The sequence below is a fragment of the Miscanthus floridulus genome, chromosome 3 (assembly GCF_019320115.1).
Source record: "Miscanthus floridulus cultivar M001 chromosome 3, ASM1932011v1, whole genome shotgun sequence".
NCBI lineage: Eukaryota > Viridiplantae > Streptophyta > Magnoliopsida > Poales > Poaceae > Miscanthus > Miscanthus floridulus.
The window spans coordinates 43,793,408-43,817,925 of NC_089582.1; the positions used below are offsets into that span (position 1 = coordinate 43,793,408).

At 47.7% G+C, this 24,518-nt stretch overlaps 2 protein-coding genes and 1 non-coding gene across 3 annotated transcripts; 1 reads left to right on the plus strand and 2 right to left on the minus strand.

Moving 5' to 3' along the window:
• Positions 1-2,109: 2,109 nt before the first annotated feature.
• Positions 2,110-6,381, plus strand: LOC136545597 (O-methyltransferase 1, chloroplastic-like). Its single transcript, XM_066537606.1, has 7 exons — positions 2,110-2,495; positions 3,453-3,628; positions 3,703-3,823; positions 4,390-4,514; positions 4,740-4,868; positions 4,952-5,122; positions 5,943-6,381. Exons 1-7 carry the CDS (start codon positions 2,231-2,233, stop codon positions 6,012-6,014), a joined length of 1,059 nt encoding a protein of 352 aa, XP_066393703.1. The 5' UTR covers positions 2,110-2,230; the 3' UTR covers positions 6,015-6,381.
• A 167-nt stretch (positions 6,382-6,548) lies between these two features.
• On the minus strand, positions 6,549-6,621 carry TRNAE-CUC (transfer RNA glutamic acid (anticodon CUC)). Its single transcript has one exon. It is a non-coding gene; the product is annotated as a tRNA-Glu (tRNA).
• Positions 6,622-9,207: 2,586 nt separating this feature from the next.
• On the minus strand, positions 9,208-11,687 carry LOC136543640 (protein NRT1/ PTR FAMILY 7.3-like). Its single transcript, XM_066536028.1, has 5 exons — positions 11,682-11,687; positions 11,374-11,569; positions 10,948-11,165; positions 10,254-10,834; positions 9,208-10,108 (listed from the first exon to the last, which is right to left on the minus strand). Exons 1-5 carry the CDS (start codon positions 11,685-11,687, stop codon positions 9,208-9,210), a joined length of 1,902 nt encoding a protein of 633 aa, XP_066392125.1.
• Between the last annotated feature and the right edge of the window lie 12,831 nt (positions 11,688-24,518).

The window sequence follows — 24,518 nt, forward strand, 5'->3', positions numbered from 1 at the left end:
AAGAGACTTAACTCTTGAGATGAGGGGTGAGTTTACTAGCTTCAAGAGATGGTTACAAATCTCCCGAGACTGCCACACAAGTTGACAAGCTCCATGGGCGATGCTTTAGTCGGCTAGGAGCCAAGCTCCAAGAGTAACAAACACAACTACCGGCCAAAACATAAACCAAATGCTCTTTAGAGTTTGGGAATCAATGGAGCTGCTCTCTAATCGAGTTTGGAACCCTTTTTCCTCAATGATTGATGGAGAAATCAATTGATTTGCTTCATGGCTTGAGGTCAACAATGGAGAGAGAGAGAGAGCTCATGCTCTGTTTTGGGCATGCTGAAGTGAGGAAGAAGAGAGCTGGTTCGTTACCATTGGGAAGGAAGAGGAAATGTATATATACCTCGGCCCCCCAGTAGTCACTAAAATCGCAAATAGCCGTTGGGAAGGAAAGGGAAAAGTATATATTCCCCTAGTCCTCAACGAACACTGCACCCAAGAGGTCGGGTGACATGAGGACGTGACCAAAGGGTCGGGTAAGCCAGAACCCACGACCTTGGGGTCGGGCGAGACAGAGCCCGCGACCTTGGGGTCGGACGAGCCGGAGCCCGCGACCAAGGGGTCGGGCAAGCCGGAGCCCGCGACCAAGGGGTCGAGCGAACTGGAGCCCGCGACTAAGGGGTCGGGCGAGCAGGAGCCCGCGACCAAGGGGTCGAGCGAACCAGAGCCCACGACCAAGGGGTCAGGCGAGCCTCTCTTCAAGTGCGGCAGTGCTGCACCACGCATGACAGTAAGGGTAATAGTGAAGTGTAGACTGTCTTGGCTGTGAATCTGATGATGCTTGTGGTTGTTTGAGCACTTGGTAGCACATATTAGCTTAAGCATTGTGCCCCCTTTATAGTACGTCTTTTCCTATACTCAAATTCAATATATAAAAGAATTTAAACCTCCTTTGAGTTTAAAGCCATCTATATTTGTAATTGGGGACTCATCCGTTTCGTGTAGCATCTTCGAATATAAGTTCCCTACTTGTCATCTCGATAAATTTCATTAGTTCTCTAATTGCGTTGTCATTATCACCAAAACCCACAATTAAGGCTTAATTGCACTTTCAAACATGTGCAACATCTCCCGATCTACTTTTGCAACATCAAAATAAAACAATTGCAACATACATCTGAAATGTCTGAAACACTTGAAATATACATATGCAACATAGGGAAGGGAAAGGCTGGGGCCAGTCGATTTCGGCCATCGGGGTAGGAGCCGATGGCAAGCCGCGGCGCGCGAGCACCACCAGCACCGGTCGTGCTCGTGGGTGCCCGTGGCTCGGCCGAGGAAGACTTGACCCGCCACGGCACGTGTGCCCTAGCGGCCATGGCGGGGTCAGCGACGCGCGCAATGGCGATGGACGGATGATGATGGAGCGAGCGGCACCGGTGACTAGGACGGGGCGTAGCGCGGTCGGCGATGGGGCACGAGGCTGTGGGGGGAAGAGCACGATGCGGTAGCCTGACAAGCGCGCGGTGGTGGAAGGCGGCGTGGTAGGGCGGGCGGATGTGCGTCCACGCACTCACGTGAGACGAGCGGATAAGCACGGCTGATATATTTCTTTTTTAGAAAGAAAGAGCAGAGTGAATAAGGATGAGCCGCATCTAGATGGGACGGATGCCCGTGGCCAAATACTGTGGTTAGAACAGCCCCAGTGTTGAATGAAATCGAACCAAGGAAAAGCAACACCGTACCGATAACACTAAGGCCTTGTTCGTTTTCTTGGGAATGAAACTACAGCAGGAATGGTCCTAGGCCTTGTTCGTTTTCTTGGGAATGAAACTACAGCAGGAATGGTCCTAGGAGGGAAGTGAGATCCAGGTGATTTGGTTGCGGATGTCAAGAGACGAGGAAGCAAATCTGACCGTAGATCACATAGAATGTCAAGACTGATCGGATTCTATTCCAAGCCAAGCTTAACCGAACGACATCTTTGTTGGTCGGGTTTTTGTTCTAGGTCGTTCTGAACCGACGGATGGGGTCTCGTTCCGGGCCGTTCCGTGAGAAACGAACGAGGCTAAAGCCGTTGAGTATTCGTGTCAGACTGAAAATCGAACTCACAAATTCCTCACATATTCTGGACCCACGCTCCCATGGTTCGAACGCACTGCACCTGCTCGGCAACTGGATAGAGAGAGAACAACTGAGGAACTGTAAGGCGCGCCCACGTCAGCAGGTGACGTCGGCTCGGCACATGCCCGCGCTGCCGAGGCTCGCCGCGCCGCCGCCGCCGGCGGCCGCGTCCGCACGCCGCAGGTCTCTGACTCTGCCGCCGCCGCCACGTCCCCCAGACTGCTCCTCCTCCTGGAACAGCCGGAGGCGCTCGCCGCTGCGGCCCTCGGCAACCGACGCTGGCGCGCCCCGCGGAGGCCCGCTCCCGGAGCCAGTGGAAGTCGACCAGCTCCTCCTCGCTGCCCTCCGCGCCGCTCGCATCCGCGACGAGGAGTCTCGCCGCTCAGGTACACCTGGCGACTTTTCTCGTGTTGTTGCTTTGATTGACCTTCCGATTTGGGTTGGTATTGCTGAACTGCGCGTGCGCGCCACCTGTTCGACGAATCGTGGATAAACTATAATTGATCACGTGCTACCTGCAATCACGATTTTCTTTCACTTGGGGCAGGCCGAAACCATTGCATGCTATTTTGTTCTTCATTGTGAACTCATTTAACAAGGGAATGGAACAATCTGGCGGTCAGGTTTAATACTTGAAAGGAAGTCGGGTTACATGTTTTGGGAGATTATCCAGTTATATGCTCAAAGGTTATATATGACCTGGTGGAAGTAAACAGCTCTTGAGTAATATTGCAATATCACTGTGGAAGTGTGGATACTATACTAGAGTCCTGGTTTTTGTGATTCTTTTGCCTCGAATGAGGCAACTTAGGGTTTAGCTTGAACAGAGAAGACATACAAACATGTCTATGTTAGTACACAGCTGTCTTCTGTTGTTGTCCTGTTATTTATTTTCTGGTAGGTTGATATTTCATCTTTGTATTCTGTTGTCAGACTGCTGTTTTCACGTTGTTTGCTGTTTCAGCACAATGTGTTGGTTTATTGTGCTGCAAAATTATAGGAACATAACTCATTATCATGTTTTTTAAGGTCGAGAATGTATTAATAACAACTGAGGTGCAAACTTGATTACCAAAATATTTACGTGTGCAGATGCCTTATGCAACTTTCGTTATTTGCCTCTACTTCATTTTCTAGTCATTTAATCACATTGAAAGATGTCGGAGTTCCTCATGATGAGTCATGAGGCAAATGTTGATGACATATCCACTGCTGTTTGAACCATGTTGTACTCTTTTCCTGGGAAAGCTTTGATAATAATCACCGTAGAGTATTAGCTTCTTTAGCTTTAAATATGTTCTATGATAGTTCCAATGTGATTTAATGAAGTTATACGCGTGCAGATCCTCTTTTCATCGATCCATATGCTGCTGTTCTTCTTTCACATGATGTGGCACATCATCACATGGATTATCTAGATTCACATGCAGTGCCTTGGCAAGATCATTATAGGCTAACAACCAGATATATTGATGACAAATTACAGAATTTGATCAACAATTCAGAAGATATTAGACAGGTAAATTTAAGTAAATGTTATGCTAAACTCTTTCCTTCCAACCATTTGAGAATCTGCTGGCTCATTCCTTATAGATTGTTCTGTTGACAGATGGAATGGACACTCGTCCGTACAGGCTGAACTGGCCAAGGTTGTCTGTTATATATGATGTGTCACCAGGAAAAGTATTCACTGCAGCAACTAAGCAGCTCAGAGGTGTAGTAGAGACTTATCAGTCACAAGTTTCTTCTTTTTGTTTGTTTTGAAGAATAGATGATAGGGCTTCCTTACCCATGTTTATGCTATAGTTCAATCAAAACATATGTATTTTCCATTTATTTTCCAGAAGATGCAACCATTAGTGTCTGAACCTATCTATTCTGGTCAGTTGAGGCACTACTAATAATTTGTTGGGTGGATTTTGAGTGCTCAAATATAAAAATTTTGTCAAGCTCTTCGATCCTTCAAAAAATAGATGTAGTAATGATAAAAGATAGCTTTTCATCACAAATGTCAGTTATTTAAAAACAGATCTGGTAATAACCATTAAAATGTAACAAGTTCATTCCCTGTATACCCCTAATAGTTTCTTGTGCTATGCCTCACTGACATATTGGGCTGTTTATTCAAAAACATATTGGTCTCATAATGAGTAGCATGTTTTAGAGCATGAACTTATTCAGTGGCATATGAACGATTTTCTTACTTCTCTAAAGAAAAGTTAGAGCTTTGGTAATGATTGTCAAGAACTCATGTGCATTTATGTTTCTTATGGTTCACAGGAACTGGAGCGAAAGTGTCGCGAAATTGTGTCTTGCTTCATACTTCTTTGGAATCCCATGATTTACAAGCGGGGTTGAGAAAAAATGGTTTCAACGGGAATAGGCTCAGCTTGTGGGTACTGCAGGTAATTAGCTTATCTTGTAAGCATGGTAAATTTTCAATTTGTTTCCTTATCATCTTATTCAATTCTATCCAGAAAAACATATTTAATTAAGTGAAATTTACAAATGTTTTCATTGGCCTTGAGAACAACAGCAGTTCAGTTATGGTGTATATGAATGTTAGTGCAGTCAGTAACAACACCTTGATAGTCTTCTTTTTCTAAAATTAAGTTTTATTGGCATTGCAGGGTTTACCTCTGTCCACAACCACAAGTTTGGAAAATCTCTTGCTTGTCATAAGCAACTTAGCAATGAAAGGAAGTATCTTCATAGGAGAACTGCCCCATTTTCCAGACTGTACAGCACCAATGGACATGGTTGATTAAATATATATGTCAAAATCACATATTATCTTTTAAATGGGTTGTCAATAATAGCTCCCCTGTATGTTGTTTTGCAGGGCTTGGAACAGGAGAATCTGGAAAAGCTTTTCTTTAATCAGGGCTTTCGAGTCAGCTTTGTGCAATATGACAATGTTGCAAAGGATATTGGCTTAGATCTAGCTACTCCATGGGAACAATGTGGCAGAATGCTTTTTGTTGCAGAACAGCTGCGGTTTTCAGATGCACAAGTGAGCCAATGAATAACTGCTGCTTGATTTATTTCAGTTACAGTAATTTTGAAGATGATCTGAAAAGATCTTGGGATCATTATCATGGCCATGATTTCAAATTCTTTTGTCAGAATATATCTTGGTAGAGGGACAATTAGCAAAGTCTGACTGATTTCTGGTAGACACCATGACATCTAAATTCAAATATTTCCTAAAATGTCAATCTGACATATGTCTAGAACTATCTGTAACTTTTTTGCCAAGATCCAAACGAAAAAGTGCAGGTTTTACCTTTAGATGGCCTATGTTTAGTTATCACTGTCAATTCTGTATGAAATATATTACCAACAATACATATAAGTACCATTGCATAAGAAAACACGTACTTGTAAATAAATCATTGAGGACCATTGTGTATTGATTTAAAACCAATTTAGACTGTAAGAGGAAAAGGTACAGCAACCTTTTGTGTAGTTGGACAGCCAGAGATCAGATCCTTACATCAAGTCTGTCTCTAGAAAAGAAAACACACTCACATGTGAAACCTATCTAGAAAAGTGGAATTTCTTAATGAATCTCCAGTAGATTGCTAGCTCAGAAATAGCAACCGGTGCAACTTCTCGCTGTAAGCCTGAAGAAAGATCTGGATTGCTGCTGCTCACCTCCTGTCATAGTTTGCAGCAACAGTAAATATCGTTAGAACCTTACCAAATATCTTTCCAACAGATCCTTATAGTGTTATCATCCTTAGGTTTGCAATAATGCAGGCCCCATAACATTCTCTGACGGCACGTTGAACATTCATTTGATTTTTTTTTCCTTTTCCTGGGATTGGTAGATGGAGAGCTTCCGGATTCATTTTGAAAGAATTGATGCCGACGCTGACGAAGAAGGATTTGAGGAACTATAGTCAGTTCCGTGACATATGATTGAACTATAAGGCTTGATTGCAGTTTGGGCTTGTGCAGAGACCGCGACATGGATTCAAATAGACCTGGTAAACGCAATGCTTGTAATCCGTGCCAGCTTTCTTCTTGGAGGGCAGAAGAATCAATGGAAGTGCCTATTGTTTATTTTTCATTTCACATGTTCTCTAACGTTTTTGTATTGTTGGAGCAAATTCGCGACTGAACTGAACCTGTGTATGGTATATGGTTCACTTCCCTGAATACTTCCGCGTGACCTACCCCACTTCAGCTGCGGCGGCCTTGTGCATGACAGAGTACTTGTGGCTTTTGTATTTGATGCAAAAAAAAAAAAAAAAAAAACCATAAGCATGGCATGTATGGGAGCATATAGGAGCCCCAGCTATGGAAGGAGCGATCAAAGTATTTATTTAGGTTGTAGCAGCAATGAACATGGAAATGGATCTTGGTTTGTCATTGGAATTTACGCATGATATCATCGAGCAAGCCAGAACAAATAAGCCAAAAAAATGAAAAAGTTCCGTTGCCGGGACTCGAACCCGGGTCTCTCGGGTGAGAGCCGAGTATCCTAACCAGCTAGACTACAACGGATTTTTGTATTACATATTTGTCCTAATGAACTAGAGGCATCTACCGCGTTCGGCTGGCCTGGCCGGCGCACTCACAAAATCACTGTTTATATGAACAGTGATTTCATCCATAACAATATTTTCCTCTTACAACAATCGGCCGGAACAGTATTTTGACTTATTTTTCAGTCTTACCGAACAGGCTGATTATTGTTTTTTATTTCTCCTTTCCGCCTCTTTCGGTCCGTCTAATTCAAGACAAGAGTGTGTTTCGTTGGCCTCCAAAACGTATATGTTCCTAGACCTGTCCGAACACGAGGTTACTTGGGTGTAGAGATGAAAGTGATCGAGCGAGAAAACCCGTTAACCGTTTCTATTTCCGTATTTGATCACGGAAAACAGGAACGAGAATAGGATAGCCAGGAATGAGAATGAAAACAGGGTATGCGGGAATCCAGAAGAACAAATACTAAAACCCTCCAAAACTATTTTCATGTGGTTTAATTTTCCTCGCTCAAGTTTAATACTAAAACCCTTTTTTCTATCATCCAAAGCCATTGATTTTCATCTTTTCAATCATCCGTAGTGGGTTTCGTAATTATGGTAGGTTGTCCTCTTTCTCACCACACACCCCTTGCTCTTTCTATGCACACGTACAGGTGCACACAATTTAGCCACCCTCAAGGTCACACAAAGCAATTTATGGCCTTGGAGGCTTGGATGAGTCTGCAACCCAAGTTGCATGCACGTTAATTGGTCATGTTTGGCTTAGATTAGGCCTACACATTTGTGGGTTGAAGAATGTAATGTAATAGGCTGGGTTGGTCGTAGCCAGACTGCTACTTTCACAATTAGCTATCTAGCTAGCTAGCTAAGCTCTGGATTAGAAGCTATGCATAATTCAAACAAATCCAAACAAAACCAATCTCTTTAGATCAGTTACAAACCACTTCAAACCCCACTAGCTAGGTAGAGATAAGGATAATGCTGTGGCTTCTGCAATTTCACGTCAAATCATAGAGCATAAGGATAAAAGGAACTTGATGCTGACCTAAAAGGATTGTTTTGATCAAAAAACTTGGAAGTTAGGTCACAATGCACAAGAGGAATGTGACCCCAATTTTGAATGCAAGGCAATCGAGGACTTGAACTGAAAGCTAATGACCTTTCTTGAGCCAAGTATCGCAACTGAGTGAAAGGTCCTGTGAGAACCCAAGAGGAAGGGGGTTTGAATTGGGTGACTAATTTCAAACTTAAATCCTAGGACTCAATTTAAACTACCACTAGAAAAATCATAAACTATTCTAGCAAGATATGCACTTAAGATTTTCCTAGTGTGCCCTAACTTGCCCTCAAATCAAAAGAGTTCTGCAACTTAGAGACAATCCTATCAATTGTGTGTGTGTGTGTGTGTGGGGGGGGGGGGGGGGGGGACTCCCCCCCGTTGACACTCAAGAAAAACACAATCCTACCAACTTTCCTATAGCTAATCTAGGAAGGTAGAGGTCATACAAGCAAAGCACAAGCGAAAGCAATAAACGTGGTAAAGTAAAGAGCTCAAGGTAGAGAGGGCAAACTCTCAGCAATGATATATCTTGTATATCGGTTGTCAAATAACAACCAATACTAGTCAACATTAAAGCTCCACAGGGGTATGCTCCAGGTCACCAAGTCTCTCTCGATCATGGTGTTGGATTCACCACACAAGTCATCAACCAACCAAAGGCAAGTGTCGTGAGTCACAAAGTCTCACTACCGCCACTTTGCTCTTTCGATCACCTAGATTTCGTGTACACTATGGATCTTCTCCACACGAGGGAGGGGGTCTCCTCATCCCCCGCACATCAATACAGTGCCACTCCACACCGAGAACTGATGGTCGCAACCTAGAAGGCCACCATGCCTTCAATGGAAGGCCACAAAAACCTCAAGGCTCGCCAAGATACAAGGGCACAATAACCCAATATCTCAAAGATCACAATCTCTAAGGTCTAAACTATAACACCCTAGGTGTTAGTCATAAGCTAAGCCATGGGTTTAAACTTAAACACAAGATATCAAGTGATGATTAGGAGCTTTAGTTCGAAAATCTTGCAAAGTGGTGACAAAGGTGGTGAGATCAATTCTCTAAAATTAAGCCCCAACTTAAACTTTTAAAAGACAAAGACAACACTGTTTTGCTTACATGTTAACCTTTTCAATTTGTGCATGAGTAGTGTTAACCATGTCTCTTTCATGTGCCTCACATAAGCATAAGCATGACCCTTTTTTCCTAGTGCGTCTCGTAAGGATTAATGCAGAGACTCTTTGAGGCCTTCACTATAGTAGCAGTGCATGTATTTGTGCAAGCAAATTATTCTTTTCAACAGTTTAGCATTTAAATAGGACCATCCATGCAGGAGTACATGACTTTGGGACAACCAGCTAGAAGAGTGGGCTAACTCCAACCCTGCAAGAAAAAGAAAGCACTACCACCATGACAAATGACATCTAACTAAGGGCTTGTTTGAATGCAGTCCAATCCACCCCAATCCACAAGTTTTGCGAGAGATTGGGATGGATTGGAGTGCATCTAAACAAGGCCTAACTAAGAACCCGACATAGGCATTCAAATACATTCCTCCCCATCCTGGACCTTCTCGACACCAGTTTCATTTTCATTTGCTCCATGTATGATCACTGGAGCCGGCCTATACCTCTTGGCAAACACCACGAATGCCAACAGATCCACGGCGTTGAGTGCCGCTATGAGGTAGAAGAACCAGTCCACATGACCCTTGTTGAGATCCTGAGGTATCCACCCAGGCCGGCCGCCTCTACAGGTGATGGTCATCACCAGAGTGACGAGTAGGCTGCTCGCAAAGCTCCCAGCCGACATGGAGGCGACGCTCATGGCGCTCCCGAGGCTCCTCAGGCCTTCCGGGAGCTGGTCGTTGAAGAACTCTGTCATGGTGACGTACATGAACACCTCGGAGGCCCCGATCAGCAGGTACTGCGGGATCTGCCAGAGGATGCTCAGAGTGCTGGACGCGTCGACGCCTCCCGTGGCGCGCATCAGCCTCTGCTGCTCCACCACGCCGGACGTGATCATGGCCGCGGTGGAGATCACGAGCCCGGTGCCCATCCTCTGGAGCTCCGTCGGCTCGTGCGATATCTTCGTCATGACCTTGACGATGCAGAACCGGTAGATGAAGACGAAGGCCGTCACGCCCAGTATCTCGAAGACGTCCATGCCGGCGGGCGGGATGGTCAGCTTCCACAGGGAGTCGTCCATGGCCTGCGCCTGCTCGATGAACACCGACGTCATCTGCGAGTAGGAGGTGGAGAAGAGGATGCTGCAGAGCCAGATTGGGACTAGCCGCAGGATGCACTTGAGTTCTTCCACTTGGGTAAGTGTGCAGAGCCTCCATGGATTGGGCTTGGAGGAATTGCCCTGCGGCGGATGACCTGCTGGCTGGACTTGAAGGGCAGATGCTGGATCTTTAACCACCGCTGCCTTGTCCAAACACCTGATTCATGAAAACGAAGAAAAGAAAGAAACATATTTATAAATATATATATAAACTTGATCGGCAGTCATCGGTCACTATATATATTTTTGTGTGTGTGTGTGTGTGTGTGTATAAACAAACAAACAAACACCGTATTATGTACCTGTACTCTGGTGTGTGCACCATCTTCCTGACCCCGGCCGTCTTCACGTGGTCTCCATCGGCAGCATCGGGGTCGTACAGGTCTTGCTCTCGCACCGGAGCTCTGACACGCCTGTTCCTTACGGCAGCAACAAGCACCTGACAGACGCTGACGACGGCGTTCCCGCTGGCCAGGAAGTGCCTGTACCTGAGCGTCCCGACGGCGAAGAGGAGGTAGCCAAGCAGCGCCGCCGCGGTGGCGATCCAGAACGCCTGGACCCACTCGCCCTTGTCCTCCATGTACGCGAGCGCGGTGACGGCAAGGATGCCGCCGAGGTTGTTGGCGACGAAGAAGTAGCCGAAGAAGGCGGACTTGGACTTGCGCTCCCGGGCGTCTGTCTCGTCGAACTGGTCGGCGCCGAACGTGTTGGCCGCGGGCTGGTACCCGCCGCTCCCGAGCGCGATCTGGTAGATGGAGACGTAGAAGACGGCGGCCTGCACCGTCGTGGGCGGCTTGCAGTGCTCCTGCCGGCCCCCGCCGTTGCCGAAGTGGCACGACTTGTCCAGGAACACGTGGCAGGCGACGGCCAGCTCCACCAGTCCCTGTTGTACAGTAGTGTACAGTCAGCAAATTAAGCATGCAGTAGCCATATAGGAGTGTGTATGACAGCAGAATGAATGCATGCAAGGAAGACAGAAAGTAGTATACGACGTACAGCGAGGAAGATGAGCTGGAAGATGGTGCAGGCCTTGTATCTGCCCCAGTAGGAGTCGCTGGCGATGGCGCCGACGATGGAGAAGACGTAGGTGGTGCCGTTCCAGTTGCTGGCCTTGTTGGCGGCGTTCGCGTTGTCCAGCCTCATCACCACCGACATGAACGTCACCAGGTTGATCCCCACGCAGTTGACCGCGAACGTCACCAGCGCCTGGTTGGCTGCACGCCATGCACACCACAGCCACAGCCACAATACAGGGCTCAGTTTCCCATCACTGTCAGTGTCACAGTTCCACTTATACTGTATGTAATGTAATGTAGTAAAATCTAAAACTGGCAAAGGAAAACTGCACACGAAGATGATTAATGAAGCAGTAAATAAAAACCTGCTAATCTACCGGTCCGCTACCGTTACACGTTGACTTACCGAGCATGAGGAAGCCGGCGAACCATCCTCCTGACGTGTCTCTGCGGCACGGCTTGCCGTTCCAGCCCACCGACCCGTCCGCCGTCGCCGCCGCGGCCCCAGCAGCAGCACTGCCGCCGCCATGCTCCTCCACCTCACCACCCGGCGGTGTCCCCTGTTGCAGAGGCAGCTCAGCAGTCGGGGTCCAGCTACCCTCCTGCGGATCGATTTACATATACATGCTTCATATCATATACATAGAGGGAATAGAGTACGTATTGTAAACGAATCCATCGAATGCAAACGCGTGCTTATGCCACTGTACTTACAGCCATCCCTGATCGATGCAGCGATCAGGCTTCTTGGAGGAGCCTGCCTGCAGGTCGACAATGGTCCGGGACCGGGACGGATCGACGATATATAATGGGAACTGAACTTGGGAATGCGAATGAATCACCGGTCCGAGATCGATCCTCTTGTTCAGAGATGACGGACGAGGTTGCTGGGAGTCAGAGGATGGATCACCATGTTTATTTATCTGTTTATTACTGGCTAGCTACTCCGATCCTGGGACCTCGGCCGGAAGATCGATCGGATGGATGGTAGGTGTATATATGCAGTAGCAGAGCAAATGTTTGTGTAGGTGGCAGGTGCTTGTTCTTCTGACTTTGTAAGACAGGCAGATAGATAGATAGAGAGAGAGAGAGAGAGAGAGAGAGAGAGAGAGAGAGATAGCTGGCAGCGGCAGCGGCAGCAAGCACCAAGAGGAAGCGGCGGCGACCAATGCATCTGCCAGAGCCAGCAGGTATATATAGGGGGAGGAGGGCTGCGCCGCGTCAAGTGCAGCGTCGTCTGTCGTGTAGAGGGAGACGGGTGCCATCGTCTTAATTAATTGTTTTCAGTTTCAGTGTATCCTCGGCCTGCAATCGCATCATTCTGGATATCCTTCTGACCATATGACCATGGCAATAGTTAGCTGTGCCACATTTAATTTAATTTAATTTATCAAATCATCGTCGTCTGCAGGGTGCAGACACAAGAAGTCACACGACCGCACAAAGTCAAATTATTACTTTGTCATGCCCATGCATGGCTTTGCAAAGCTTGGTTTAATTTGTCTTCTCCACCACCACCGTACCACGGCTTCCACCCGACCAGCACAGCCCGTGGGAATACTAAATCTGCAGCCCCTGACCGCGTATATCGTGCAGCCTGCAGGCCACCAACATCATATATATCCGATTAAGTGCTCCATCCATTCCAAAATAATTCAATTCCTAAAATCACCTAAACTCAAATTATCTTAAGTTTGACCAACTTTATAGGAAACAACAACAATATCTATAACACCAAATAATTGCATTCATGATGTATCTACTTTGGTGTCATAAATATTTTTACTCTTTTCTACAGATTTAGTCAAAGTTAAAAATATAATTTGACTTTGGCTAGTCTAAGTGGGGAGTGTCACATGCATGGGTTTCATTATTTGCATTTAATCGGCTACCATATAACTATTTTTTATGATATGAGAACGGTTTTAAGAACAGACAAAAGAAGTGAGTTTTATCTAGATGAGGCGCTTTTGGCAGGATTACCAACTCTATATGAATCATGAAATTAAACATCTATGAAGCAATAGAATGAAACTATGCACTGAGAATGGATGTTTCATCCAAGTTTCATTTTATTTTACATGATGTGGTAATATTACAAACAACGCCATGAAACTCTCTAATGAAAATAAACTAATACAACTCTAGAAGTTGATTTAGTCTGCAACAGAGGCCGGGAGTATTAAATACAAATGGGTTGAAACCGCTTTGTTTTACCTACCAATGTTGTCATAACATGTTTGCTCACCTCGATGTGGTAACACATTTTATTATCTACTATACGAACCCTATATGATTGGAACATGCGATGTCCGTACAAATGAGACACGATCTAGCCGTCATTTAGGATGTGCTTCTACCATCGCTTTATGGTAGAAATGCGACCTCTATGTCCTTAAATGTTTCTAAAGTAGACGTAACTTACATGCTCTCGTTACAGATGCATAGTCATAGTTTCGAAGGAATATGTGTTCTCATGTAACATAGTCTTTATTCTCAATCAACAAGAACAATTATTAGTATATCTTGTAGACAACAATATGTAGTCAGTGGTGTTACCATCATTACATTTCACAAAAAATACATGGAAGTAGCATAAATTATTTGAATTCCTATTCCCTATCAAATCTATTGCTTAGAACGCCACACAAGTAATCTTTAAGAAAATGTAGACTACAAACCAATATAAACTCTCCATGTATGGATGTTTTTTTCCTAGAGCTTGCACATCAAGGATAATAAAGAGATGCAAGGTTTTAAATCTCCGGCTAAAGGTATTTAGCAGATGACCTCTAAAACAGCTATAGCGGAGGCTAAATGGGGCTATAACGGGCTATCCGCTAAGTTGTACATAAACACCAATAGCTCGATCAGCCTCAAATAGCTATAGCCGGAGATTTAAAACCTTATGCAAGATACTAAAAGACATATTATAAGAAACAAAGCTTTAATTAGTAGAGCTAGCTAGTATACCTGCAAGCATACATGGAATTTAAGTCATACAACCATATAATGGAAAAAAATCATAAACCAACAACTACTACATTTATTTATTTTCAAAAATATGTTATTGCCACTAGAGATAGACATAGATGGTCTGCTATATATGTGTATTGGCGTGTCTTCAAGTTATATAAAAAGAAAATCTAAAAAAAGAGGTTTATAATGAAATTAGTGTGGCTCTCCTAATATCTGTATATATATGTATTCAATCCATGCAAACTCATTCGATCGTATCTATGGAGAGTTCACAAATCAAACAAATACATTCATTGCGATCCCTATAGGAAGATTGCACAACCGCGCAAGCAAGCCACCAATGCAATATCCTCTACTCCATCTCATGCTTGTAGTATGGCTTTGCACGTTTTGTTTCTTGTCCACCACCACCGTACCACGGGCCACAGCTTCCAGGTTCCAGTGGCCAGCCCTGCAGTCCAGACCATGAATTGTTAGTACTTAGTAGGAGTAGCAGTTGCATTATATTGAACGATCATGGTGGAATGGAACTGTGCAAACAATGTCAGCAAAGCCAAAGGCTACACGTTCCGCACCCTGCAGCCTGCAGGTCACCACGGTGTGCTCAAGATCAACTACATCGGTATGCTGTCCCATCAACTTCACCGCAAGGGAGGGGGGGGGGGGGGGGGGGGGGGGGGGGTGTTTAACCGGATACATGGTCGACATAACTAAAACTTTGACTATTTCTCTTGCAAACTGCAATATTTGTACCAACAAATAAAATCATATGTAGCCATAATTTAAAAACTCTTTCAAATCTTAATCCGGCGATATGATATCCATTTCATAAAACATAGTTCGTGTCATATGAGGGTAATTGTTGATATAAAATCTTGAGACACATATACGTTTTATATATAACAAAAAAAATTTGGGGGGGGGGGGGGGGGGGGGGGCAGCGGCGAGGGGTGGTAAGAATCAATTAAATATTATCTACTTCGTCCCAAAGTAAAACAATTCCTAGAATCACCTAAAGTCAAACCATCTTAAGTTTGACCAACTTTATAGGAAAAGATAGCAATATCTATGACACTAAATAAGTGCATTCTGGAGGTACCTAGTGATACTGCTTTGGTGTCATAAATATTTATACTCTTTTCTATAAATTAGTCAAAGTTAGAATAGTTTGACTTTGGCTAGTCTTAGTGGTAGTGCAATGTGAGTTTCATTTGCATTTAATAGGTTGCATGTAGACATTTTTTATGACATGGAAACGATTTTAAAAAGAGAGAAGTGAGTTTCATCTCTTGGCATGTATGATTACCAACTCTATATGGGCCATGAAATTAAATACCTATGCAACAATAGAATGAAACTATGCATTAAAAATGGATGTTTTATCCAAGTTTTATTTTATTTTACATGATGTTGTAGTCTTTGAAACAAGGCCACGAAACTGTCCACTGAGAATAACTTTAGTACATCTTTAGAAGTTGATTTAATTTGGGATAGAGGGAGTATCAAATACAATGGAGGTGAAACTGGTTCGTTTTACCTACCAATGTTGTAATAACAAGTTTGCTCACCTCGATGTGGTAACACATTTTATTAGCTACGATACTTATAACCTTATGTGATTTGAGCATGCGATGTCAGTGCAATGAGACACGATCTAGCCATCGTTTAGAATGTGCTTCTACCATCACTTTTGCATGACTAGGCTACGATGTAGATATGTTAGAATACTATATGTTCCAAAATGTTTCTACAGTTGACGTACCTTACATTACATGCTACATGAGAATATGTGTTCTTCTCATGTAGTATAGTCTTTATGCTCAATCGACAAGAATAATGATTAGTATATCTTGTAGACAACAATATGTAGTCAGTGGTGTTAGCATCATTACATTTCACAAAAAAATACATGGAAAGTAGCATAAATTATTTGAATTTCCTATTCCCTATCAAATTTATTGCCTAGAATGACACACAAGTATTTTTTAAGAAAATGTAGACTACAAACTAGTATAAACTCTCCATGTATGGATGTTTTCCTAGAGCTTGCGCATCAAAGACAATAAAGAGACACAAGATACTAAAAGACGTATTATAAGGAAACGGAGCTTTAATTAGTAGAGCTAGTATACCTACAAGCATGCATGGAATTCAAGTTATACAACCATATCTTGGAAAAAATCACAAACCAACAACAACTATATTTATTTATTTGCAACAATATTTTATTGCCACTAGAGATAGAGATAGATGGTCTGCTATAGATATATTGATGTGTCCTCATGTTATATAAAAAGATAATCTAAAAGAAAAGGTTTACAGTTAAATTAGTATGGCTCTCCTAATATAATATTTTGTATATGTTTTCAACCCTGTAGTCAATCCATGCAGATTCATATGATCATATATCTTTGGAGAGTTCACAAATCAAACAAACATTGGTTGCCACCCCTATAGGAAGTGTTGGGGACCAATACTAGGGTACCCCAAGAAGAGGAGCTAATAACCATCAACGTTGATTCATCCGAGCGGTCAAGAGCGCGACTACGGCTCTTGCCGACCCCCAAGTACACAAGCTCCGCCGCGCCCGGCCTCTGAGGGCAGGGCTCCGCCTCGCCCGACCTCTGGGGCGGGCACCGCCTCGCCTGACACCGAGGCCACGAGCTCTGCTCCGCCCGACCTCTGTGGGCAGACTCCGCCTCGCCCGACCCCTAAGGCTTGGCTTCGCCTCGCCTGACCTCTGAGGGTTGGCTCTGCCTCGCCCGACACCGAGGCCACGGGGTCCACCTCGCCCGACCCCTGAGGGTTGGCTCCGCCACGCCCGACCTCTAGGGGCGGGCTCCGTCTCGCCCAACACCGAGGCCACGGACTCCACCTCGCCCAACCCCTAAGGGCTGGATCCGCCTCGCCCGACCCTTGTGTTTGGACTCCGCCTCGCCCAATCTCTGGGGGCTGGCTCCGTCTCGCTGGACACCAAGGCCGCAGACTCCGCGCCGCCCGACCTCTAAGGGTTGGCTCCGCCTCGCCCGACCCTTAGGTTTGGGCTCCACCTCGCCCGAGCCTTGGGTTTGCGCTCCGCCTCGCCCGGCCTCTGGGGAGGAGCTCCGCCTCACCCGACCCCGAGGCCAGGGGCTCCGTCTCACCCAACGGAGACCCATACCGCCGCCAAGCACTCTAGGTCCAAGCGTATGGGCCTGGGTCAAAGCTCTGACACCAGGAAGGAGACTGGCACGCCTCGATGTAACCCACGACCATGACGGGCCATACCTAAGGGTTCACATTAGGAACAACGCCGGGCGTACCGGTGCTATTCTGCCTAACCCCCGTACGAACACTAACGGGGGCGTCAGTTCACCACGATGTCCGCCAGGATGGGGTGGAGCGCCATGACAGGCGGACGACGCCTACGCATGGCATCAGTTCACCACGACGTCCACCAGGACGTGAAGCTGTCCCTATTGATGTCTATAGGGTGGGCGGGACCTGCATAGAAGAAAAGAAGGACCCAGCGACCCTAGGGGACCTCTTCTTCTTCTAACTCTCCTCTTTTCCCCTGCTGTAACCCCTACGTTCCCTTGGCCTATAAAAGGGAAAGCAGGGCATCCCATTAGGGGCATCGGAATTCATCACAACATATCACAGGAGACTCGAATCCGATCAACTCATCGAACCCGAACGAACAACCGAGCAGCAACCAAGCTCTCGGCACCCGTTCACCCTTTCCATCAGAGACTTGGGACCTGTCCCTCTCTCGTCTATTTGTAACCCCTACTACGAACTTTTAGTGCTAGTAACACGAGTGACAGCAATGAACTAGACGTAGGGACATTCTGCCCGAACCAGTATAAACCTCGTGTCCTCTTAGCACACCATCCGAGCCAGACACGCAATATTAGAAATTTACTTATTGGTGGCAACTCGAAACACCGACAGTTGGCGCACTAGGTAGGGGCCTTTTGCGCATCTCGACATCCACACCAGGCCTCGGATGGCTAATCACAACGCCAGCTGGGTCCCGGGTGTGCGCGTGCGCTTCGGGGACTTGGACTTCATCGTCATGACGGAAGGAGAGTTGGCATAGGCTCCCACCGCCGTCCAACCTCTCCACTCCACCGGCACTAGAGGAGCTGTAGCTACATGCACTAGAGGCCTGCTCCCTCGGTAGTGACCAGCCCCCCGGCTTCGACTATGGGAGGTTAGAGCGCTAGCTCAGCGCCTTCCTAGGACCCCGACCGTCCCAGGAGGACCTACGCCACCTCACCTTTTCGTTCGCTAACATCATGACATAGCTCACCGAAGGAGAGCTGCTCTCTCCAAAATACCTCATTCGGAGCGCTCCCGTGCAGGCCGCGCAACGCGGTTCTGGTGCATGAGTGTCTTGGCCCCCACCGTGATGGACGCGACACTCTCGATGCCCATAGGCGTATCACGCCCTTAGAACAACCCAACGAGGATGTGTCTGTCCACTAGGCGTAGTAAGGCGGCAGGCCGCGCGCTGCGCTTCTAGTGCATGAGCGTCTCACCCTCCACCGCAACGCACGTGACACCCTCGACGCCCACAGGCATACCTGCGGTGATGTGAGGGAGGAGGCTAGCCGTGGCTACCACCCATGTCGTGGTGGACGCTACGATAGTGGCGAGGACCAAAGCCTGAGCCCCGACTTGCTGGTACCTTAGGCCTTTGGCCGACGCATCCTCAAGGGCAAGGCAAAGCAGGACGAGGACACCGGCGAAGGCACCTCCAACCATCCCAACAAGAAGAAGAACAAACAGTGGCGCAAGGGCTCGCTCGTGGCCACTACCGACCATAAGGGAGGCCGAAAGCCCACCGAGGGTACCCCAAACCACTTCGAGAGGCTACTCGAAGGGCCATGCCCGAACCATGCTTTCCCCGTCGAGCACCTATAGAAGGACTGCAACTTCTTAAAGCGGTTCTTGTCCAAAGGCTTCAACAAGGGAGAGCATATGAAGGAGACAAGCTAGATGAAGCGTGCGACGTTGCCCTCCTCCGCTCGACCAAGTACCAACAAGCGTTGCGCCGGTATCACAGCCGTCGAGTGCGGGGTTGGGCCATCAACATTGGAGACTTGGTCCTCCACCTCGTCCAGAGCGGCAAGGACTGCCCAAAGCTCTCCCCATCATGGGAGGGACCGTACATCATGGCGGAGGTGCCCCGGCCAAGCGCCTACAAGCTTAAGACCATCAATAGCGATGTCTTTGCCAATGCCTCGAACATCAAGCAGCTACGTCGCTTTTACAATCACTCGGGGGCTAATAAGAGCACATCTATCTGGTAGACAGTCTCTACGACTGACCCTTTCTCACGATTAAGACCCAGAAGCGAAGTTTGCGAAAACAAACGCTGAGTAAAACTGATCGGACTATGAGAAACCTACGCCTCGGTGGCTACAACGCCTTTGCTCACCAACGTGATTAGAGTTTTTTTTGCACCCTGGGCTTTTTGGCCTTAGCCACGGAAAGAGTCAGTACCGCCTGGTGAACTTTCTCCGTGCCAGACCCCCTATCACGTTAAGACCTAGGAGCTAGGGTTGTGGAAACAAGCTCTAAGTATAACAGGTCCGACTATGAGAAACCTACGCCCCAGCGGCTATGGCGCCTTTGCTCACCAACGTGATTAGAATTTACTCACCCGCACCCTGAGCTTTACGACCTTAATGACGAAAAGGGTCGGAACACACTAACCTTTTTATACAAATAGGGGAGAAGGGCTAAAAAGTTGTTTGGCTATAACAAAATTTAAGAGCTTGTCCATTTATTACAAGTTCCCCGCCTGGCTCATCTACCTAACTAAATTCTTGCATGGGATGTTCTCATCCTCTGTCTCCATAGGTAAGTCCTGTCCTAGTGGGTAACACAAGTCGATCAAACAGCTTGGCCGCTACTGAGAGACGGGTGGGGAGCAGCAGGATGCCCCACATGGGTTATGCCAACCCTATCACGAACGACAGAGCCGGATTCCACTCGAACATGTCCGGTAAGAGCACCCAAACCCATCACTCATGCCATCAAGGTAGGTCCTATGCCAGCAGGTCGCCCTTTATTTACGTGCATTTTCTCTTATCAATTTCGCTATCAAGGCCCCAACCCCAGCAACGGCAAGGGGTCGGATGACGCTCAGGGGCTGGCAAGGGTGTCTATTCGGTAGACATTCTCGACACCCGACCCCTTTCTCATGCTAAAACCTAAAAGCAAGGTGTGTAGAAACAAATGCTGGGTCAAATTGGTCGGACTGCAAGAAACCTACGCCTCGGCGGCTATGGCATTTTTCGCTCACCAGCGTGATCGGAGTTTGTTCCCCACGCCCTGAGCTTTGGCCTTCGCCTTCTTGGGAATAGTTTAGAGGGGCCCACCTATAGAATCTCTATCGAGGAAAGGCCAGTAGGTCACCTAGGTCAGTCGAATGGCTCGGGCCGCTGCCGAGAGATGGGTCACCCTTACTTTATGCACATTCTCTCTAATTAATTTCACTATCGAGCCCCCGACCCTAGCAACGGCAAGAGGTCAGGTCTCCCTCGGGGGCTGGTAGGAGTGTCTATTCGGTAGACATTCTCTATGCCTGACCCTTTATTACGTTAAAAAACTAAAGGCAAGGTGTGCGGAAACAAACTCTGAGTAAAACTGGGTGGACCGCTAGAAACCTATGCCCCAGCGGCTATGACGTTTTTCGCTCACTAGCATTATCAGAGTTTTTGTCTCCACATCCTGAGCTTTAGCCTCCACCTTCCTAGGAAGGATTTGGAGAGGCCCACCTACAGAATCCCCATTGAGGGGAGGCCAGCAGGTCACCTAGAGCCGGTCGAATGGCTTGGGCCGCTGCCGAGAGATGGGTACGGAGAAGTGGGATGCCTCATGCAGGTCACGAATGTCGGACCCGAACCCCACATGGACATATCTGGTAAGGGCTCCCTGATCCCATCACTCGAGCCATCGAGGTAACTTTACCAACCCCCACTTTACTTTTCCAATACATGAGCATTCATTCATCCATACATTCATTCACACATACAATCATTCATACATTCATCTCATACATCCAAGCATTGCATATGCAATTATTGCATCACAACGCTTTGCGTCGCATCATGAAGCAGTAGTCATCTCTTTTGACATGAGTGGCAACTGACCGAGGTTTGAAGGCCGGCCCATGAAAGGCTTGAGGCCACCTCGCATCAAGCAAGGCCAGGGAGAAAAATCGAGATAAGCCCTAGTGGCCTTGCCTGACCCTGCTCAAAAGCGGACAGGGACACCTCGATCATTCTTGTTTGATCCTAAACCTCGAGCCAAGCCCATCGAATCCCCATCGAGGGGAGGCTAGCGGGCCACCTGAGTCACTCTCTGGAGTGACACGAGCATCTACCAGGAGGTGGGTTAAGGAGCAGTGGAATGCCACATGAGGGTTATGCTGGCATCATCACCGGATGATGGACCCGGATTCAACTCGAAAATGCTTGTTAGCGAGCTTGCCGAGCGCAACACTCGAGCCATCGAGGCAAGTGTCATTATCTCAACCCCTTAAGTTGTGGAAACCACGAATGAGGTGACGCATGAAGCACGGCTGACCCCTACCGAGCCCCATGGGGCTCAGGGCCTCGAACTGCCTGACCCTAAATCGGGAGTCCAACTGACCGGGGTTCTAAGGCTGGCCCACGAAGGGCCCGAGGCTGCCTCACATCGAACAAAGCCAGGGGAGAAAAATTGTGATGAGCCCCAGCGGCCTTGCCTGACCACGCTCAGAAGTGGACAAGGACACCTCAACCTTTCTCGTTCGATCCTAAACCTTGAGCCAAGCCCATAGAATCCCCATTGAGGGGAGGCCAGTGGGCCACCTGAGTCGCTCTCCGGAGTGACATGGGCATCTACCGGGAGGCGGGTTAAGGAGTAGTGGAATGCCACATGAGGGCTATGCCAACCTCATCAGCAGATGATAGACCCAGATTCCACTCGAACATGCCTGTTAGCGAGCTCGCCGAGCGCGACACTCGAGCCATTAAGGCAAGTGTCGTTAGCTCAGCCCCTTCGGTTGTGGAAACCACGGACAGGATGATGCATGAAGCATGGCCGACCCATACCGAGCCCCATGGGGCTCGGGGGCTCAAGCCGCCTGACCCTAAATCAAGAGCCCAACTAACCGGTCGAAGGCCAACTCGCGAAGGGCCCAAGACCGCCTCGCGTCGAACAGAGCCAGGGGAGAAAAACCGAGATGAGCCCCAGCGGCCTTCGCCCGGCCCGCTTAGAAGCGAACAGTGTCATCTCAACCTTCTCGTTCGATCCTAACCTCGAGTCGAGCCCACAGAATCACCATTAAGGGGAGGCCATTGGGCCACCTAAGTCGCCCTCTAGAACGGCTTGGGCATCTGCTGGGAGGTGGGTTAAGGAGTAGTAGAATGCCACATGAGGGCTATTCTAACCCCATCAATGGATGACGGACATGGATTCCACTCAAACCTACCCATTAGCGAGCTCACCGAGCGTGACACTCGAGCCATCGAGGCAAGTGTCGTTAGCTTAGCCCCTACGGTTGTCGCACCTACAGCTTTCGTTGCTTCTTCCTCTTGTCCTCCTTCACCTTCCTCAGTCGCTCACCCTAGACGTGATTCGCCGCTCTCATGGACAAATCCCTCGGCTATAGCGCTAGGTGATCTATGAAGATGAGGTCCTTTGGCTGGTCTCATCCCTCTCAAAGTTAGTATCAAGAGATTGGGAAATCAATTGAAGAGGAGGTATGTGGAGGGGAAACTTACAAAGATGACATGGCCTAGTTTTGGCCGCATTAGAGAATGTCCCAGCACCAGGTAGAAAAAGTAGAGGGGGCACCTACGTCATCCCACGAGGGTTCCATTGCCTCCTTAATGCATTGCGTGATCTCGAAGTTGGGGAGGGCCCCCTCGGCGAGCACCGTTCCATCGAATGATGCCTCAGGCGCCATCGCGTACAGCGGGAACATGTGCGTCATCAATGGCGCAACCCTCCTTGTGTGGTAAGCCTCGATGATGCCCGACCCCTTCAGACTGCTCTCCTTCAGAATGTGGATGGCGGCGATGTGGTCCCAGATCTTCTTCTTGTCCTTCTCTAGGACACTCCACTTCCTCCACAACTCTAGGGCCTCTTCAATCAGGCGCCTAGTGAACTCTGGTAGAGGGGTGGCAGCGTCGTTCTTAAGGTAGAACCACTATGAATGCCACCCCTTGTTGGACATTGATAGCCGCATCAATGGGTACTCACTGACCTGAATGTTCTGGAGTTGGATGCCAGCGCACCCTATCGGCATGTGCAACTCCTGCCTACCACTTTTCCCCTCTTCTTCTAGAGGGTGACGGTGAAGAAGTACCTCCATAGATCAAAGTGAGGGCTAATCCCCAGGAATCCCTCACATAGGGCGACAAACGCCACCATGTGCTAGATCCTGTTGGGATTGAGGTGTTGCAGCTCGATCTTGTAGTAGTGCAATAGCCCCTTAAGAAATCTGTGGGTAGGGGTCGCGAACCCACGCTCATAGAAGTGGGTGAACGGCACCACATAGCCATCGGGCGACGATGGCAGATCCTCTTGACCGGGCAGCAACCACTCCTCGGCCGAGGTCCACGCACGGAGAAGAACACGATGGACGGGACCTTCCCTGCGCTAGAAGCTAATGTCGGAGCGGCACCACGGATCCATTAGAGGTGGAGGCTGACAGATATAGGCTCAAATGGTGGCCGACATGTGGAGGCAAGAGACCTATGTGATTGATGGTGGCGGTCGTGGCTACGAAGGCAAGGATGCAAGGTATGAAACCTGGGGGGCAAACCCTTTGGTTTTATAGGGGTGACAGGGGCATGGAAACCAATCGCCCACCTAGATCTCTGCGCCTACCATGATCAACCACAATGGCTCATCATGGGAAGTACGCACGCAATCTCTGTTCATTCCCTCGAAAAACTCACCAGACATTTTGCCTCTCCGAATAGGCCATGACTCATCACAAGTAAGAGGAATACAGATAAAAACACCTCTATGGCCCGCCTAGGTCTACGAGTTCGAAGGTTGGCCCATCGATGGGTTCGACACCTGCTCTGGGCACCCTTAGAATAAGGGATGGAAAGGGATGGGTCCACAAGCGGCCAGTACCTAGGCACACGAGCGCCATGGGCATCCCAACCCATGATCGAGTCTTGGTCGGGTGCGATCCATGGTTTTTTTCCTAGAGAAAGATAGAGAGCCCTCGGTACCGGTTGAATGGACCCGAGAACTACATGGACTGACCGCTGAGAATATAAAGTCAGTCACCAAGCTGACCCTAGCTAGATCCCCCTGAATGGGATGCCGGTACTCCACTCAAACTAGCCAGCTAACAACTCACCGAGCACCACGGCTCATCCGTAGATGAAAATCATGGCATGACTCACCCCTCTGATTATGAAAACCATGGATGGGGTGACAATCACAAAGGACGAGCTGACCTTCGACTAGACCCCCATTACACGCAGGGGCTCGAGGAAAGCTAGACTCTTAAGGAGACTGGACGTACGGTCATAGGACGATGGACCCCCATAGGGGTCAAAAATCAGAAAA

What these genes read in the sequence shown, in the direction of transcription:
- LOC136543640 (XM_066536028.1), bottom strand. An exon ending in CGCCGGCTTCCTCATGCTCG is followed by an intron (nt 11,166 to 11,373) that starts GTAAGTCAACGT and finishes CATGGCGTGCAG; the next exon opens with CCAACCAGGCGCTGGTGACG. An exon ending in GTGCACACACCAGAGTACAG is followed by an intron (nt 10,109 to 10,253) that starts GTACATAATACG and finishes TTCATGAATCAG; the next exon opens with GTGTTTGGACAAGGCAGCGG.
- LOC136545597 (XM_066537606.1), top strand. Translation starts at nt 2,231, where the DNA reads ATGCCCGCGCTGCCGAGGCTCGCCGCGCCGCCGCCGCCGGCGGCCGCG. An exon ending in AGCAACTAAGCAGCTCAGAG is followed by an intron (nt 3,824 to 4,389) that starts GTGTAGTAGAGA and finishes TATGGTTCACAG; the next exon opens with GAACTGGAGCGAAAGTGTCG. An exon ending in TGCGGTTTTCAGATGCACAA is followed by an intron (nt 5,123 to 5,942) that starts GTGAGCCAATGA and finishes TGGGATTGGTAG; the next exon opens with ATGGAGAGCTTCCGGATTCA.